The sequence below is a fragment of the Caloenas nicobarica genome, chromosome 15 (assembly GCF_036013445.1).
Source record: "Caloenas nicobarica isolate bCalNic1 chromosome 15, bCalNic1.hap1, whole genome shotgun sequence".
Classification (NCBI taxonomy): Eukaryota; Metazoa; Chordata; class Aves; order Columbiformes; family Columbidae; genus Caloenas; species Caloenas nicobarica.
Window position 1 is genome coordinate 5,792,662 of NC_088259.1, and position 13,736 is coordinate 5,806,397.

The 13,736-nt window shown below is 41.7% G+C and overlaps 1 protein-coding gene across 1 annotated transcript; it reads right to left on the minus strand.

Moving 5' to 3' along the window:
• Nucleotides 1-422: 422 nt before the first annotated feature.
• On the minus strand, nt 423-12,316 carry IFT52 (intraflagellar transport 52). The gene is made up of 13 exons (XM_065645645.1): nt 12,101-12,316; nt 10,153-10,240; nt 9,764-9,893; nt 8,895-8,970; nt 8,736-8,807; nt 7,765-7,891; nt 6,678-6,764; nt 5,887-5,955; nt 4,986-5,140; nt 3,887-3,974; nt 3,273-3,381; nt 2,597-2,742; nt 423-2,095 (listed from the first exon to the last, which is right to left on the minus strand). The coding sequence occupies exons 1-13, from the start codon at nt 12,217-12,219 to the stop codon at nt 2,045-2,047; spliced, it is 1,317 nt and encodes a 438-aa protein (XP_065501717.1). The 5' UTR covers nt 12,220-12,316; the 3' UTR covers nt 423-2,044.
• Between the last annotated feature and the right edge of the window lie 1,420 nt (nt 12,317-13,736).

A 13,736-nucleotide genomic window follows, 5' to 3' on the forward strand; every position in this document is an offset into this window, starting at 1 on the left:
AGCAACGGCTGCTTGTAACCAACTTTTGTGAATTAGAGCAGTAATTTCGTCAATATCTAAACTCCATGGCTGTGTGCCGAAGCTTCCAGCAGCCTCGCCTCCCTTCTTAAGTACCCTCCCCCTCTTCTACTCCTTCAAAATTTCACCAGTCAGCCGTAAACTTTACATGTACCGTATTCCCGTGACCAAAGTAAGCACTTCTGTTTACAACATAACAGTTTAAATACTTCCAGAGGGCCAAAGGGACAGCTTTGAAAGGCAGATGCAAGCTGTCGCCTCCACATACATGTCATACTAGGGCTTCTGGACCAAAAAAAAAAAAACCAAACAACCCATCCGTTTAGTGAAAAATAATCTGTTCTTTTACTTCAGCTGTCAGAGTGGCACTACAGACCAACATCAACAGGGAGCTGCTTGTATTCCCTGGCTGCTCAGACGACTTCTATCTAAACCATGTTACAACACCAGGAACAGGTGACAAACAACTCAGAAAAGGGCCCAGAAAGAGAATGTATTTACAGTTTGAAGTATAAACACCACAGAACAGTACAAACCGGGTCTATAATTAGCAAGAAGATCACACATTGTTTGGTTCCACTGCTGTCGATGCCAGCTGACTGCAGAGGAAAGATTCAGCTTATTGTGTAAACCTGGAGCTGGAACGTACACAGTACGTTGTGTGACAACCACAACTATGCCATTAAATAAAAATAAATAGAAGAAATGGAAAATTTCAAACATGCTGCTATAAAAAAGGCATGTCTGCAGAATAAGCATATACAAACTTCTGCTAACATTCTGTTAGCACATCTCAACTGGTCAGTAACTTGGCAGGTACCTTGGGGCACCTCCTTCAGAAAACCCTGTGCCAAGCTGGCATCCGAAGCATGAGGAACGTAAAATGAAATCACTTTTTGTGGGATAAAAGATGAGCAGATCTTTTGGAAAAAGCAGCTTTTGAGTTAGAAGACATGGCAGAGCAAGATAAAGCACAACTGTCGCAAAGGCTGCGTAGAGGCTTGGGTGGGGGAAGAATTTAAGTTCCACAGTTTGAGTGTCAGATTGACATCCCAAAGGGTGGTATTTAAAGTGCAATCTCATAGTGTTGATACAAAAAAAAGTCCTTGCAACAAAGCCACGTGGTGTTAATAGAGTTGACCAATCTTTTCTTCTCACCACTGGTATCTTTGGCTCTATTTTTGCTGTGCATTGAGCTTCAACATTTCACGGTCAACGAATTTCACTTGAATTCCCATTGTTGTGCATTACCTAGCTGACTCTCTCTGGGAATAGACTAGATATCAAATAACTGTAAGTAAAAATATTCCTGAGTTTCTACACAGTATCACATTTTCTTAATAACAACCTGTTAAATCTTAGAAGCCTTTTTCATCCAAATGCTGTCCCTTCTTTTCAAAATGACGTTATTTTCAATCTCCTATGAGGCAATGACCTGCAACAATGTCATTATTGCTTATTTTCAATTCTTTCCCTCCCTTGGAAGAAATATTTTCCTTCTACAGTAACAAACCTACCTCTCCTCGGTTCACTTTGGCTGAGAGACAAAGGGAGACTGCCTTGGAGTGACAGTCCAGCATATTTTCAGCAGCTCTTATATTTATGGCTGTATTTTCTTTCCACAGTTCGCAAACCAAAAATCACAATCTTTCCCACAGTGCAATTAAGGACATGTACACCAGGAGAACCCCCAGTAAGCCTTACAAGAAAATAAATCCTGGAGCCAGAAAGGAGGACCCAAACCACAATTTCTTAGTATGAGATTTTTTTCATAAAGAAGTAGAAAAATAGGAAATCATTTGGAAAGTGCTTGCAAAATACAAGCTCTTCCTCAAAAGGCATTAATAAACAATAAAACACTTAACACGATAAACACACAGGATAACACATAAATGATCTGAACATTCAGTGAACTACTGAGATGGCTCCAATTAACATACTGAACCAATTAATATACTGAACATGGAGGCTTAAAAAAATGGAAAAAAATGTTTTTACTAAAAGGTCTATCTCAAACTGGGGAAAGTCAGGTCTCAGCATTTTGGAATCCAGCTTCACTTGTGTCAGTATCATGTTCCTTAGGTAAGGGAAAAGGAGAGGGGAAAAAAAAAGAATTTTATCAACAGGGTAGAAATGTCAGATTTTTGTCTTAACCTAGACTATTTGAGAAACAGGAAATACTTGTCAGTAGAAACAGCTGATCTGCCAATATGTTCCAAACAGCCTTTGAAGCATCAAATTTACTATAAGGAATTATTTCAACACAGTACCACCGGCAGCAATGCTGCTTTCACGGCTACATTGCGGCATTAGCAAGCGCTGTGAACATACATGAGAGCACACTGCTGCCACACAGCGCACCATTAATGAACCCTCTAACTACACTTTTATGTATTAATCCTCCAATAAAAATAAATTAGTGACTTAATAAATTGAGCACTACACATTCTATACAGATTAAAAGTCGTAAGTATTTTGGAACACACTTCAGTGTGACAAGTGTAGCTGCTACAAAGATTTATGAGCTGCAGTGCTGACACTATCAACTATTCACTTGTAATTCTGTTATTAAAAATACCTGATTCAGTTTCTTAAACTCAACCACTCGGAAGAAGATGTACTCCAGGATATGTTTGGCATCTTGCTTCTCCTTTGGGAGTTTACTTGTCACTCCTAAGATATCGCCACATTTTCGTATGTAAAACTCCAGGTCATCATCAGTACCTAAACAAGCATCCCAAGGAAGAAGGCAGTTGAATATCACACAGATCCGTATCAGTTGGGCAAAAATATACTATTAATCTCATTTGGTGTTAGCATTCTGGAAGGTTAAGTCCTTTAACTAAGTTCACTGGAATAGCCATGATGTATTCCTGAAGCTAGTACATTCTCATCCTGTTTAGATTTAAGGTGTCTTTAGAATATTATTAACTAATAATTATAATATTAACTTTTTACCTTCAAAGCATAAAAAGATGTTAAATAAATCAGCAAGAGCACGCAAAGCAATTTATGTGTGATATAGGAAACAGCAGGCAGAAATGTATTAAAATGTCATGTAACAAACAAAATAAAATACCATCATACATAAAGCCATTTTATCAATTTCCAAGGCCTTCCAATTTCTTGGCCCAGGATGAGACGAGTTGATTTTCATAAACAAGACCCGTGTTTGAAAATTAAATATAATAATTTTCCTCCAAAAACTTCGACTTTATATATAAATGTGTCAACAATCAGCCTGCTCCGCTTACATTTGTTTGTAATCTCTGCAAGACGAGCTTTCTCAGATGCAAAAGTTTCATCCAAGTCAAACAGCTCCAGAGGAGGAGGCGGCAATTCTCTGAAAGCAGGTGGAAAAACCTTGAAGTGAAGAATTAGCACAGTTTATTGCCACATCTTTTTCTTACACTTTACAGATCTCTAAGACAATAGTTATGGACTTAGACTGGACTTGAAGAAACCTTTTATAAAGTCAAAAGCAACTCCAAAGTACAAAAGTGCACCTTTTTAAAAAATCCATTTGTTTTTTGTAAAAAATAACTGAATATTCCAAAAGAGTTCAGCCACAAGTATGCCAGAATTATCACCTAGCATCACAACTAGACATACTGCATTTGCAGTTTTCAGTTTTGCTCTGCGAGATCCAGGTGATAGCTGAGGTACTAAGCTCGCCATAACAGCTCACGTTGGAAACATATTCACATTAATTCTGGGAAGGGTATTTTCTTTTTCATGCAGTTGGACTTGTGTTTTTAAAGAGCAGTGCTTGAGACGCTACTTTCAGTTGCAACCGTGCAGCTATAAGGAGGTTTTACAAGAAACAGAAGGGTTCTGCATGTGCCGTATCAGCAAGGAGATCACTCACAGCTGGCTGGAGGGCAGGGAGCGGAGTCTCAAATTGAGGCTGAATGAGTTGGAGAGGTTCATGTTTTACGTTCAGCTGTTCATAAGCTCTGCAGCACAGAAAAAGGCAAAGTATGAGAGAAGAAACGATACAACATCCATTTCCACTTTCAGATTATAGAGATTGATTTTTATAAAGACACCAGGGTCAACATTGTGCAGTCATAGCATAATAAAACCAGGACGTCTCATTTTAGAAGGATCCCAGAAAAGTGCTTATCAGTAATAAATGACTTCTACAGTGAACAAATTAATTAAACTTATGACAGAGAAGAAGATAATGATAAGTGGATACATAAGATGATAAAAAAGAAGGAAGTCACACCTCAGTTCTTCAAGTAACTTTTAAAGATATGAACACACAGGAGAAAAAAGTGATCCAGTTCAAAAAAGCAGACTTGGGATTTCAAAAAGTTTTTTCAGGAAGTCTGTAACCAAAAGCTATTTTAAAGCTATTTGTGATGGGATGAAAAGGGAGATTCCACTATTAACTCACATCAGCAAAAACACAAGAAATGCAGAGTAAGAAGAAAGCATCTGTAACAGAGTGGAGTCTCATGGCATCTGTGTTAAGCCTGCTAGTATTCGCACATGAATGGTAGGGTAACATGAATTATGAGGGACAAAGCTGCTAGCAATCCAAAACCGGTAAAACTAAGCAGCAGATCAATCTCAAGACAGAATTATTGGAAATGCAAAGATGAATGAAATGCAGATTCAGTAAATGCAAAGCCATTCATAAGTGGAAAAATAACCAGCTCTCAGTTATCACTCCAGAAAGTACCTGACATCACTTTAGATAGTTCTACTAAAAATATCAGTTCACTGAATCAGCAGGAGTCAGAAAAAAGGAAAACACTATGTCAGAAACTGCAGCTAAGACAAGAAGCAAGAGAAAACATCACTGTCAGACTGTATTAATATAAATCAACCTTCTGGTATATCCACATTCAGAATGCTGCCTACAGCTCAGTCCTTTCTGCTCTTGAGCAGACACAGTTGAGCACAAACAGAAAATGCAGAATACACAATGGAAGAAAAAAAAAATCACAGCTGCTGACTTGATAACTGAAGGGAGGGCAGTTGTATCCAGCTGATAAAGGGACGTATCGAATAGCTTTGTGAAGTCTCTTGGGTTCTCGTCTCCTTCTTGCAGACAGACTCGCAGCTTCTCGCTCAGTGCAGCTGTATCTGGGAGCATGGTATAGTCTGAAATCTGAACACACACATATACACACATCTGTGATTTAAAAAGACCGACCCATAGTCTCTTTCTAGTATATATCTCGCTTAATATCTCACCTAGAAATAATTCTTTCAGTCTCTACCAGGCATGACCATTTGCAGTGCAGCTCACTGGACTGGTGGACTGTGCAAACTCCACTCCCAGCTGTAAAGCTACTCGCCACATGGACGTTGTATCTGGATTTCTGCTAATTCTTTAAAATTAAAAGAACCAGCTCACCTGTCAACTGTGAAAACCTGTCTTTTTATGCACACAGAGTACGCAATTTTATCACATGATATTTCCACATAAAAACAGCATTTGCAAACATCAGTGAAAAAAGCAACTAAAATTGATACACAGGTCGATCCCTACTCACATACAGAAAATCTGCCTTCGCTTCACGCACGTTCCTCATGTCTGAGGGCTCAGAGTGAAGCGCAAACTCATGCTGGAGCAGCAAATGATCTCATCAACATGAGCAAATTGGGAACAGACTTTCACAAGTGAAATCTGATAATGAGTAGCAATCTAAGTCTGACAGAGACACAATACCATTATTTTTTATGCCTAATCCATCCATCTACTCAATCTCAAGATGCTGAATAAAGGGTCCGCAGCAACAACACCATCCATCTACCTGTTGGCCGTTTTGTGCTAAATACATGGTTTGCCAAAACTGGTGCTGCTAGATCACACTATTAATATAATTTACATCCTTTTGATGGATGTCTTACCTCAGGGTCCTCCATATCCATCTGGTTCAAATGGATATCTGATGTTGTGAGCCACTGGAAAAGCACATCCTGGAGAAGGACAAAACTTAATTAACTTCTGGGGAGTCCATGTAATCTATTATAATGCTTAAACATTCATATTAAATCTACTAAATAACATATAGTGAAAAGGAAGAAAAGAGGTAATAAATGAAATAATATCTCTGGAGAAAACACAAGCTTTATTTGTATTTCCATACGGAAGCAATGAGTCACGGCAATAAGCATACTTGGTATGAGGTGCAGACTTTCATGAGCACCTCAGCAGGAAACTCCCCTTCTCACACATAACAATGTTACATTTCCCACTTTAGAAAGTGCCTTACAACCTCCAGGTATCAGGAGCTATATGTGCAAACATTCGTTATTAATCACGTAGCCATAATCAAGCACTAAGGAAGCTATGAGAAAGTAATAACAAAAAAAAACCCCTACTGAATATTTAAATAATAGTAACAATAAAGTGGTGAACAGAAGTAGCAAAAGCTTTTCAGTGCACTATAACATAAATAATAAAGTCTGTCTTTAAAACCTCCTCCTGTTACTTGCGCTCTAACATATTCCTCAGGATGTTAGTATTGGTTTAGAATCTCCATACTGAATTCATTTCATAGCTATCTTGCTCTAAAGTGGAGCTAGTGAGCTTGGATTGCTTTGTAAGTGCTGTGGATATCCACTAAGAAAACTAAAAACAGACAAACAATAAATAAAAATACCAAACAAACAAAACACAAACAAAAAAAAAAACTTACCATGATCTTACCATTTTCTTCTTTATCTAAATATTGATCACTGAACATGTGCGAAGATCCCAGTGCTGCTATCTTTCCACCTTGACTCTATCAACAAAACACACAATATAGCAAAAAACTCCTTTCGAATCACAGTTTTAGAGGCAATTGTTAATGATGTCTAATTGCAAAGTGATTTAAAGAACTAGGAAGTTTTGGAATAAGTAGTGGCAAAAGCAGTTTCAAACTTGGCAAGCTCACAAGAGTGCAGCAGCATTGTAAGTGTATTTGCTCTTAAGGCTCATAAATTTATTAAAAATACTGCTCTGCATTCCATAAAAGTAGACAGACAATTGGCTGGCAATCAAAAAAAAACCAGAGCATCATCAACAATAGCTGCACTTAGGTTATTTTTACAGAAAAAGAATACTCTTTTTTTCAATCAAGTAAAAAGAAATTAAGTGAAATGAACGCATTATTAGCAGATCTATGTGCAAATATTGTGTGGGTGTAGGAATTTTATTATATCTTACTCTGACAGCTGTAAATATTAAAATGCGAGCAGTAAGTGTACTTGTAAGTTCACTTCATGCTGCTTTGATTGCCTTTGGTTTATGGGGTTTATTTCAGCTGCAACATGGGGGGATGAAGTTGGGCATCATCAGGACAAAAAAAAATCACCTTCCTAACAAAGATATTGAAGAACCACAGCAGTGTTAGAAACTCATCTACATAGTAAATAGTGTGTTAACATGTTCACATTCACTAACAATATTAATCCTTTGTTTGTACCCATCAACTACTACTAGATTTCTGGGGGTTTTTTTGGTTGGTTGGTTTTTTTTTAATTAACAGGGCTGGACAGGTAAGATAACATATAAAAATCTACTGGTTCCAAGGTGACAGTCCTCTTCCTTAACTCAATTTTCCTCTGAACCACATGCAAAAAAGTTTTCTATAGAAGGACACAGGAGTCAGTAGGCCCATCTGGCGTTTGCAGATGCATCAAAACTAGAAGTGGGTTTGTTAAGTGCTCCCAGAAAATCCACTCACAGTTTTTGTGCAGGGCAGGGGGAGAACTCGTGGTTTGTCACATGCAGAGTTGTACCTTGTTCTGGTAGAACGCAAGAACAGGCCTGTTGAGCGGGAAGCAGACGGATCCTGTTGACAGAACAGCCACTGCTGGTTTCATCACATTCAGCGTGGCACCAAATGGATACACAAAAGTGAGTGCTCTGCGGGAAATACAGACACTCAGTAAGCACCTGCATCTATCAGGTAGGCTGGACATATAAAACTCAGTCTGTCTCCCTAAACTGCAAACTGTAATTGTGCACTGCTGTGGGAATGCCAAGAGGCATGGGTTAGAACATTCAGATCATTATAATGACATTTTAGTCTCTATGGATTTTTCCAGGTTGATGATTTGTCTTAAATAAGGAACAAAGAACACCCTGGATTTCTGTCTGCACGGTCCTGTACCTGAGAGGAAGGTAGTTAACTCATAGATTAATATATATTCTGAAATAAAAATACATAAAATGTTTTTACACATACATTTTTCTTTATGATCAACCACACGGTCATTTATTAGTCTAAAAACTAGTTGCAAGGAAGAATACAAACATTTAGAGTTATTTATGGAAAAGCTGTGCTCTTCTCAATGCCTTTTCACTCCTCTGCAGCACTGTGATAAATGCCTATCTTACCCTGGATTAAGACTCCTTAAAAAGACGTAGTGCTGCTCACACCTGTAGCCAGACCAGTCACTGTCTAGAGGATATCCATATTTACATTGTTCCATCAAATTCAAGTCCACAGACAAGGGACAAAATAGATTTGGTCAGGACAGTACTAATTCCCTTCAAACCCTTTCACGCCTGCTCCTTCATTGGTTATCCAGCACTGTTAAAGAGATTCTTCTTTCCAGATATAACCTTGAGAAGCAAGAAGCTGACACAAGAAATGCATCAGAAAACCTCAACACAAGCATAACATACTCCTGCTAGATTATAAACCTGCCAATTCCAAATTATTCTAAATCTTTTCGCATCAGCTGCCTCAAAAGAAAACACTTACTGTGAGTCACCTCCACTTCCATCTTCATCTGTTGTCTCAAGCACTGTTTTTCTTGCAGCTTCACTGATTCCCCTACAAGGTGTTGAAAAGCAAAACTTACTGAAAACAATAGGGATTCTAAGAGTTTACTCTAAAGATTTATATATCCCAAATATTTACCTATTCAAGACTCCATCAGAGATCAGTGCTTCTTTTGGGTGATGGTACTTGAAATATACAGTTCGTACTACAGCATCTTGAAGAAAGAAAAAAAATAAAGAAATTTACATCTTAGCTGATCAGCATGCTAGATATAGCAATGAAAAATGAGTTTAGCTCTTGGATTGCTTTTAGACATATAGATTTAGAACAGGAATACATTTGCAAGTTCAAATAAAAATAAGCACTCAATGTCTTCTGGAAAGCAGAAGATGCAAAAGTATGATCCAGTTAAAAGAATATGTATCAAGTTTTACAAGTTCAAATTCTTTTTTTATACATCTTCTAAAAGCGTGATGAATCCAATATTGTTGAAGCAAAAAAGGCATGGTCTAGAAATTTGACCCAAGACCCTAAAAATAGTTCATGTAAACCAAGACACAGCTGTTTGTTTGGTTTGTTTGTTTTGTTCTGTTTTCTCACATCAATAGTAATGAATAGCATTTTATTGGTCTGCTATAGAAAAGTGCCACTGTTTATTCAGGGTATTAAGTGATTCAATCTATTAAAACACATGGAAAAATGTTTGAAATGAAAGGCTTTTTAACTAAGAAATGTCAGTGGAATTAATTTTTGTTAGTAAATACCATTAAAATGGACAACTACAGCAAAGGAATGGAGATGGTCAAGTTGTTAGCAAGGTACTACACCCATGGAAAGCCCTTGGTGTGGTCCAACACCACACGGCCGTGTACATTTCAATAAAAAGCATCTCTTAGACCAAAAGGTACTTTGTGAGAGGGACCTGCTTGGCTTCTACCTAAAAAGGCTGAACTTACACTTTAGATTTTGTTGAAAAGGGAAGAAAAGGTGTCAGTGAGCGCCATTACCATTATTGAAAACGATCCCATATTCTTCTAACAAAAAGTTAATATTTGTGCCACATCTGGACTCTCCACCTTCTGTCAGCATCACCAGGATGGCTCCACCATCCTCCAGGAATTTCTTGAGAACCATAAACTAGAAGACAGCAAAGATCCAGAAAAAATACACGTGACAGAAGCAACACACATGACAGCAGGAAGTTATACTGAGATGAGGGAAGGTGAATAATTTTGACTATTTGGAATGAACTTGAAAGAAAAAGCATTCAAATTTCAATTTGTGTAAATTTGTATACAGCAGTACTATTGCAAATTCTTCTGTGTTGTTCTTTTCTATTTCACATTAAACAAATACTGAAACATAACTAATTTGCAAACAATTATTGACTTCTTACCTCAGCAGCACTGAACTTTTCTCTTGGCCCTGCTGTAATCCACAATTTTACCCCAAACAGTTTCTCAGACGTGATCTCATCTTTTAAGCTATAAACAGATTAATAAAGATACATGTTATTCTCGGATATATTCCTGAACCACAACTTACTTAAAGAAAAATGAAAGAACTGGCAAATAAACACAAAGCAAATCACTTCAGTCAGTTCGCATCCTTTCACCTGGGTTTAAAGTTAACAACTCAAGTAAAAATAATCTTTACAAATTTCCACTCATTAAATAGAAAAGCCTTTCTAACAAGGTACTTTGGAAAATCTGGAACTGGTATAAACCACCAAAGCTGCTATTAAACTTTGCACCTGATGAGCTTCCTTTTACTCTTTTTTTCTTTTTGTTCTGGACAGATTTTGTACTACTCAGACAGGAAATATCATTAGGAAAAGGGATGACTAAGGGCTGACTTCTTTTTATCCCAAACTTTAAATAGACTCAAAAGTTTGTATCAGGAGTTTCATCCTATTAACTTCAACTCTGTCTCTTCTACAGATAAGATAGCTCAAAGCTCCAAGGACAACTATGCACAGCATCTGCCAGTGAAATTACAGCTAATGCCACAGAGTGCAATCAATGTGAAAAAGAGATTTCATCTTATGATACACACTCTAAAAGACTTTTCAGGTATTCAGTGCAGACCCTACAGAAATTTCAGGATCTCTTTATAAACTGCAGGTGCCCCTACCCCGGGGCTGCCCAGTGCAGGGTGAGGCACCCCCGGCCTCTTGGCTCAGGAGTGGCTGGTCTCTCCATCAGAGTTCATAGTATCACAGAACAGTTTGGGTTGAAGGGACCTTCAAAGCTCCCCCAGTGCCACCCCTGCCACGAGCAGGGACATCTGCACCAGCTCAGGTTGCTCAGAGCCCCGTCCAGCCTGGCCTGGGATGTCTCCAGGGATGGTTCATCCACCACCTCTCTGGCCAACCTGGGCCAGGCTCTCACCACCCTCAGGGGCAACAATTTCCTCCTCATGTCCAGCTGAATTTAGCTTAAAACCATCAGCCCATGTCCTGTCAGAACAGGCCCTGCTAAAAAGTCTGTCCCCATCTTTCTAAAGCCCCTTGTAAGCCCAGAAAGGGCACAAGAAGGCCTCCTTGGAGCTTCTTTTTTCCAGGCTGAACACCCCAACTCTCTCAGCCTGTCCTCCCAGCAGAGCTGGTCCAGCCTCGGATGATTTCACAGAGTCACAGAATGTCAGGGGTTGGAAGGGACCTCGAAAGCTCACCCAGTGCAATCCCCCCGCCGGAGCAGGAACACCCAGATGAGGTTACACAGGAAGGTGTCCAGGTGGGTTGGAATGTCTGCAGAGAAGGAGACTCCACAACCTCCCCGGGCAGCCTGGGCCAGGCTCTGGCATCCTCACTGGGAAGAAGTTTCTTCTCATATTTAAGTGGAACCTCGTGTGTTCCCGTTTGCACCCATTACCCCTTGTCCTACCATTGGTTGTCACCGAGAAGAGCCTGGCTCCATGCTCCTGACACTCCCCCTTTATATACTTATAACCATTAATGAGGTCACCCCTCAGTCTCCTCTTCTCCAGCTCCAGAGCCCCAGCTCCTCAGCCTTTCCTCACACGGGAGATGCTCCACTCCCTTCGGCATCTTCGTGGCTGCGCTGGGCTCTCTCCAGCAGTTCCCTGTCCTTCTGGAACTGAGGGGCTTCTCCAGGAGGTCCATGGCTGTCCTGTGCTGAGGACCCAGAGCTGGACCAGCACTGCAGGGTGTCTCACCAGAGCAGAACGGAGCGGGACCCGCTCCCTCCACCCGCAGCCCAGGACACGGGCGGTTCCCGGGCCGCCCGCGCTGCCCCGCAGGGCCAGGCCCGGCTGACGGAGCCTCTTCCCCTCCAGACACCCAACGGCCCCTCGGGGCACAGAGACGCGGCTTCTCCCCTCACCTCTGGATCTTCCAGTTGCCACGAAGCCTTTTCCGCAGGGACTTGTAGCTGCTGCCCAGAGTGAAGCTCTCCCCTTTGGACGCGTTGAACGCGACGACATTCCGCACACCCTTCTCCATAGCGCCACCGGGGCTACCCCGAAGGACAACAGCGAACCTCCAACGCTCCCAGTCCCCGGCGGGAGGCCGCAGCGGGCCCGGGGACAGCGCGGGGAACGGGGTGGGGGGGGGATGTCTCTGCGGCGGCACCGAGCGGGGACGCGGCCGCTACCGCGTAGCGACGCGCCGGCCACCAGTGCGCATGCGCGGGGGCGCCGCGCGGAGGTTGCCGTGGTGGTTTGGCCCACTCGTCGGAAACAGGGGGGAGCGGGACGGTACCACTGCGGCGGGCGGGGGGGAGCGGGGCTCCGCGCCCCGCGGCGGGTGGTACCGGGTGCTCTCGGTGCATCCCCGGGGCCGGGCGGGGACCGCTGGGGCCTGGCTAACGCGTGCCTGGCATCAGCCCAGGGCAGGCCCTGTCCCCTTGGGCAACGCCACAGCAGGAACATGTTTCTGGGGCAGTAAAAGCAAAAAAATACAAAAAACCCCACAACCAAAAAAAAACCACATACACCCCCCAAACAAACAAAGAAAACCCCACAAAAACCAACCACACACACAAAAACACCCCCCACACAAAACAAAACACACACCACTACCAAAATTAGGGACTCTGTACTTAAGCACAGCCACTCTCGGGCACAGCAACACCCACCTCCCTGCTCTCCACACTTCCCTCCCACACAGCACAGAGATGGAGGCACAGCAGTGTATGCATTTTAATATAAACCATGTCACATCGTTGATGGTTTCAGCAGGTACAACAAAGTTTGGTAATTAAGGAAAAAAGTTCCAGCAGAAGCTTCCCACCAGGGTGAGCATCACACACCTTTTAGAAACCTCCTTGTTTATCCCCATGTTGCAGTTAGAAGCTCTGAGCCCCCTTTCCCCTCCCCACAACAAAACAACAACAAAATGACTTCAAAAAAAGGAAAGTAGGAAGTGACATTCAATGAATACAGCAGTGTTTAAATTAAGGCAGAATACATAACTTGTACACGAGTGACGGGGCTGCCCTCTTTGCTCTGGATCATGCTCTGTGCAGTGTTTCCGTGCCTCAGGCAAGTCAAGCACACGTGCTGTGAAAGGAGCCCCTACCCCAAGGAGGGTTTGACCGCAAGGTTATTTTTGTTTTGCTAAGCAACCCAACCTTTTCCCCACACACCATCTCCTCCGTAACAGCCTCCTTGTTCCTCCAGCAGCATCCCAGCCCTGGACCAGAGAGAGATGATCTGCTCACCTTGGCGAGGGACGGGCTGGTGTGAAAGGCCACAGGACTGGTCAGGAGCTACAGACCTGCAGCCACCTTTGGAGCAATAACTGGAACCATTTCTCAGCCTAGTCCAAGATGGGTGGTTTAAGTGGCACAGTCCACTTAAAGCAAGGAAGCCACTGCTCTTGGTAGTGTGATGCTTCCCTCTGTATTAGGAGGGCAAAGCAGTTGGGCAGTCAGCTCCTCCAAAACAAAACAGTGTCCAGTTAGAGGCTGTTGATGTGAATGGTGGTACATACCTCAACCATAAATACAACCACAGAGT